Here is a 5,913-nt window from a genome sequence, read left to right on the forward strand (position 1 = left end):
TTGGTTGTTTATTTTTCTGGAATTGAGCTGTAGGAGTTGCTTGTATATTTTTGAGATTAGTTGTTTGTCAGTTGCTTCATTTGCTATGATTTTCTCCTATTCTGAAGGCTGTCTTTTCACCTTGCTTATAGTTTCCTTTGTTGTGCAGACATTAAAAAGAATACATTTGAATCAGTTCTAATGAGGTGGATGAAACTGGAGCCTATTATACAGAGTGAAGTAAGCCAGAAAGAAAAACACCAATACAGTATACTAATGCTTATATATGGAATTTAGAAAGTTGGTAACCATAACCCTGTATGCGAGACAGCAAAAGAGACACAGATGTATAGAACAGTCTTTTGGACTCTGTGGGAGAGGGAGGAGGGGATGATTTGGGAGAATGGCATTGAAACATGTATAATATCATATAAGAAATGAATCGCCAGTCCAGGTTCGATGCAGGATACAGGAAGCTTGGGGCTGGTGCACTGGGATGACCCAGAGGGATGTGTACGGGGAGGGAAGAGGGGGGGTGTTTAGGATTGGGAACACGTGTACACCCATGGCGGATTCATGTTGATGCATGGCAAAACCAATACAATATTGTAAAGTAATTAACCTCCAATTAAAATAAATAAATTTATATTTAAAAAATCCTGTCCAACAGATATTGGCTGAATGATTACTATGTCAGGCAGTAAGACTGCCTCTTAAAGGCAGTGAGAATATGATCTTACCCAAATATTGTCCTTGACCTCATAAGCTTATAGTCTATTAAAGAAAAACATATGTTGAAAAGGCAATTACAAATACTGTTGACTTGTGATTATACTGAGTCACTTAAAGTGGTATTGAATATGTAAAATGGCCATTGTTGAAACTTGGTGAGATATGCCAAGCAATATTGAAGACCCAGCTGAGGTGGAAAAAATTAATTAGTAAAGACATCAGATCATATAGCTGTATAATTTTTTCCAGCCATGCTACATAACTTAGACTTGGCAGCAATAATATTAAATACAAGTAGTACTGGGGGTCTGAGGGGTGGTTAGATTAAGGAGATGAGGAATAAGGTCACTGAAACTGTGAGAACAAATATGTTTCTCAAGGACAGTTATGATCAAAGCCTACTGCATGGAAGTCAGAACATTCTTTTTGTTTCCCCAGATCCTGGTTCTGATAATGATTCCGTTTTTCTCACTTTTGTTATGGATTTTATTAACTTACTGGAAAGACAGGTGGCTCACCATTGGGCTGTCACTTCAGGTAAGCACCGTGCTTAGTTGTAGCCCTGTCTGTCCAGATGCATTCAGACTGACTTTTCAATTTCCTCACAGATCTTAGCTCCCTACGTACACCTGAGCAGCATATCTGTGATGGTTTTGCTTTCATGGCCTGTGGCCTTCTACTTGATCCATTTGGAAGGAGAAGGTATGTCCTGTGGGTGGAACCTTCCTTGATTCTTCCAGCTCTGGCTTTAACTTCTGTACTTTATTCAGCAGAACAAGCAAAGCACCACCAAATCTTTTTGGACCTCATTTATCTTGTTACTCAAGCATGCTCCTTGTGATCAAACTCACAACCCTACATGTTCTGTCATAACATCCTGTCATAGCATTTCCCAGGCTAAGCAGTCCATCTTCTAAACAGACATTCTCCTTTTAGAAAAATTAGTATTTTCTCTCATTAACTTTGAGGGAATAGATTGGAGTAGTTTTAGGGAGGGTAGAGGGTGTTTTTTATTTGGCCAGTGGTGGTACACGTCATAGTTCTTTTAGTTTGTATTCAGATATTACTATTTTCAACTCAAGAACCAGGTGCAGATATCCCCTGGACACATCTTAGTCCTTCAAAGCAGTCCATGGTGAGTCTCTGTCATGTCTGAGGACTTCTACAGAAGCAGAAATCTGCCTCTGCCACTGTTTTCCTCTTCATTCTTTGTCCTAATATGATGGAAGCAAATAAGAATCAGAGCTGTAACAAAGCTGTTTTGAGAATGGAGTTAACTCTCAGCACCCTTACTGAGAAACCAGGAGAACCTGCTTCTGTCTATATCTCTTTTTATTATTACTGGTTAAACAAGGAGTGCTTGCTTCCTGACGTGTCCAAGGATGCAGGAAAGAGAAAAACAGGATTGGTAGTGTTGCCATTATGTATGTGTGTATGTGTATGTGGCTGGTGAATTTTAGGAAATGTTTCTGGGGGCAGGCACTTAAAGGGGAAAATAATGAACTCTTTTCTTTTTTATTTCTTGAATTTTAGCTAGAATGAGACGTTACCAGATTACAAGTAATGAAAGAAGAAGAAATACATGCTGTAGTATGCTCACGAAATTGAGAGGTTAGAGCTGGAGAGCTAGATTTGAAAGTGACATGGATGGTAATTTTAAAATGTACAAATAGGTTAGATCCTCAAAGGTATAAAATAGTAAACGTTGAGATATTGCCAGTGATAACAGATATTGTGATTAGTCTGTGTGTTTGTGTATGTGTGTGTGTGTTTAAGAGAGGAGTGGGGGAGAGAGAGAAATACAACTATGTATTGAGGGTCTATGATGAGTCAATAGTGTCATATCAATTGCATGAGATAATACTAGTAGTAGAATAGCTCCATTTTTCATAATGAAGAAAATGAATACCCAGAGAGGTTAAACAATAAGTCTGAGTCACAAAATTAGAAAGTAGTAAAGTCTGCTTTGTATTTGGATTTCTTTCAACTAGTATCCCTTCCACTATTCCTCTCTGCCATCAATACCTGGGCATTTTAGGCTGATCTTTAAGGGCTTGAGAGCTTTCTCAGAACCAATCAAACTCCTCCTCTTTCTGAGAAGCTACTCCTTAACATTCCCTCTCCTTCCTGCCTCCTGTACAATTTATTCCCTTGTTAATTTGTATTTGTAAGTTTTTGTTGTTGTTCAGTTGCTAAGTCATGTCCAACTTTTTGTGACCTCATGGACTGTAGCACGCCAGGCCTCCCTGTCCATCACCATCTCCTCGAGTTCACCCAAGTTCATGTCCATTGAATTGGTGATGCCATCCAACCATCTCATCCTTGGTCACCCCCATCTCCTCCTGTTCTCATTCTTTCCCAGTTAACAAGGTCTTTTCCAGTGAGTCGGCTCTTTGCATCAGGTGGCCAAAGTATTGGAGCTTCAGCATAAGTCCTTCCAATCAATATTCAGGGTTTATTTCTTTTAGTATTGATTGTTTTGATCTCCTTACTGTCCAAGGTACTCTCAGGAGTCTTCTTCAGCACCACAATTCGAAAACAAATTCTTCAGTGTTCAGCCTTCTTTATTGTCCAATTCTCACATCTTGACTATTGGAAAGACCATATTTTTGACTATACAGACCTTTGTCAGCAAACTAATGTCTTTGCTTTTTAATATGCTGTCTAGGTTTGTTATAGCCTTCCTTCCAAGAAGCAAGTGTCTTTTAATTTCATGGTTGCAGTCAGCATCCCCAGTGATTTTGGAGCCCAAGAAGAGAAAATCTGTCACAACTTTCACTTTTCCCCATGAAGTGATATGACCAGATGCCATGATCTTAGTTCTTTTAATGTTGAGTTTTAAGCCAGCTTTTTCACTCTTCTCTTTCACCCTCACCAAGCAGCTGTTTAGTTTGTCTTCACTTTTTCCTATTAGAGTGGTATCATCTAAATATTTGAGATTGTTAATATTATTCCCAACAGTCTTGATTTCAGTTTATAACTCATCCAGCCTGGCATTTTGCATGATATACTCTGCATATAAGTTAAATAAACAAGGTGACAGTATATAGCTTTGTTGTACTCCTTTCCCAATTTGGAACCAGTCCTTGTTCAATGTAAGATTCTAACTGTTAATGCTTCCTGACTCGCATACAGGTTTCTTAGGAGATAGGTAAGATGGTCTGGTATTTCTATCTCTTTAAGAATTTTCAAGAGTTTGTTCCAATCCATATAGTCAAAGACTTTCTTGTAGTCAATGAGGCAGCAGTGGATGTTTTTCTGGAATTCCCTTGGTTTCTCTATGATCCAACGGATGTTGGCAATTTGTTCTCTGGTTCCACTGCTTTTTCAAAACCCGGCTTGTTCATCTGGAAGTTCTTGATTCAAGTACTACTGAAACCTTGCTTGAAGGATTTTGAGCATAACCTTACTAGCATGGAAAGTGAGCATCCAGTAGTTTGAACATCCTTTAGCATGATCCTTCTTTGGAATTTGGATGAACACTTACCTTTTCTAGTCCTGTGGCCATTGCTGGGTTTTCTAAATTTGCTGATATATTGAGTGCAACACTTTAACACCATCATCTTTTAGTATTTTAATTAGCTCAGCTGGAATTCCTTCACTTTCATTAGCTTTATTGGTAGTAATGCTTCCTGAAGCCCACTTGACTTCACACTCCAAGATGCATTTGCAATAATTTTAACTTAATAATCATGCTTGTATTTGGGTTTTGCTTTCAAATAATTGAAATGTGGCGGACCTGAGAGAAATAATAAATCTGTGAGTTCACAGAGTCAATGAACCCATGGATTCATTATTTACTATAACTATTTTGGGGGGATACTTATTTGCTTGGGATGGTTCTCCATTCCTCTTTTCTTTTTCGTCACTTTTTCATTCCAACTTTTTCAGCTCTACAAGTGGCTGTTGGAGTGCCCTTTTTTTTTATCCTTTTATGTCTCTATGTGGTGCCATTTGGGACTTACTCTCCCTGCCTTCAGGAGAAGGAGAAATTGGCACCTAAGCCAAACTTCTTTGGACATAGAGGTGCACCCATGGTAAGTCTGAGCTAGATGGATGTGGGTGTGCATGGGTGTGGATGAGACAAAGGCACATCAGATCCTCAGAAACCCCTGGAGAAATAAAGAAGTTGGCTCGAGATGACAAGATAAGTAATAAATTGTAGAGGTTGGATTTAATTCTCCTAATTCTCAGTCCGTTTCTCTTTATTATGTCCAGTGACATTGTCTCAGATGAGCAGAATTCCCAAACCAGATTCAGGAGAGGAGAATGTAGGCAGGTTCTTAGAACATAGAGCCAAGAAAACCAAACTCTGCTTCCTAAAGTCCTTTCATTACTGTGTCCCTTTCCTTGGGATTTCCCTGGTAGCTCAGACGGTAAAGCGTCTGCCTGCAATGCAGGAGACCTGGGTTTGATCCCTGGGTCAGGAAGATCCCCTGGAGAAGGAAATGGCAACCCATTCCAGTATTCTTGCCCGGAGAATTCCATGGACAGAGGAGCCTGGTAGGCTACAGTCTATGGGATCGCAAAGAGTTGGACATGACTGAGCGACTTCACTTCACTTCACTTTTTCCTATGCTAAAATGGATGTCGGCAGAAAAGACTGTGAGATTAAAGGCCTGATGTCCTTTTCTTCCACAGCTGGGGCCTGAGAATACCATAATGTCCTTTGAGAAAGCTGTTGAATATGGGGCCCATGGACTGGAGAGTGATGTACAAATAAGGTAGGAAAGAAGGGACCAGAGTGGGAGGAGAAAAGACCAGTGGATGACTCCAGCCTGGCCCAAGCTATAGAGAGGGCAAGCCCTGGGAGTTTCTCCCTTATTCTCCTGGCACATCTGCACATAATACAATACATGAATCACTTCTCCTTTACAAACCACATCTCTGCATCTCTACATTCTCAATCACAGGTTTATAAATCACACACTCTATATAGTCTCCACACATAGCTCAAATTTGTCCTCCCTGCAAACATGCTTGCAGCTTGCCTCTGTGCCCTACCTTAGCAATCTAACTAACATTTCCTAGGCATCGCCTGCATTCCTACTATATCCTTCTTCTGAGTGCTAGTGAGAGGCAGATGAGTGAGACAGAGTCATGCCTAAGAGCTGTTTGCAACTGGTGAAGGAGACATGGCATGTTTACAAATAAACACAGTATAGGACCATTTATGGTGAGTGCCTTCTCGGGGGTGGGGGT

The 5,913-nt window shown here is 40.1% G+C and overlaps 1 protein-coding gene across 1 annotated transcript in view; it reads left to right on the forward strand.

Annotated features, from left to right (window-relative positions):
* Positions 1-5,913, forward strand: part of LOC104998190 (glycerophosphodiester phosphodiesterase domain-containing protein 4-like) — a 111,171-nt gene that overhangs the window by 23,247 nt on the left and 82,011 nt on the right. The window contains exons 4-8 of the mRNA XM_010853256.1: positions 1,150-1,248; positions 1,320-1,413; positions 2,245-2,322; positions 4,603-4,748; positions 5,353-5,435. Coding sequence (XP_010851558.1) covers positions 1,150-1,248; positions 1,320-1,413; positions 2,245-2,322; positions 4,603-4,748; positions 5,353-5,435 — 500 coding nt within the window. The remainder of the gene's footprint in view (positions 1-1,149; positions 1,249-1,319; positions 1,414-2,244; positions 2,323-4,602; positions 4,749-5,352; positions 5,436-5,913) is intronic.

Source organism: Bison bison, unplaced genomic scaffold, assembly GCF_000754665.1.
Source record: "Bison bison bison isolate TAMUID 2011002044 unplaced genomic scaffold, Bison_UMD1.0 scf7180017864324, whole genome shotgun sequence".
In the NCBI taxonomy this organism is placed as follows: Eukaryota; Metazoa; Chordata; class Mammalia; order Artiodactyla; family Bovidae; genus Bison; species Bison bison.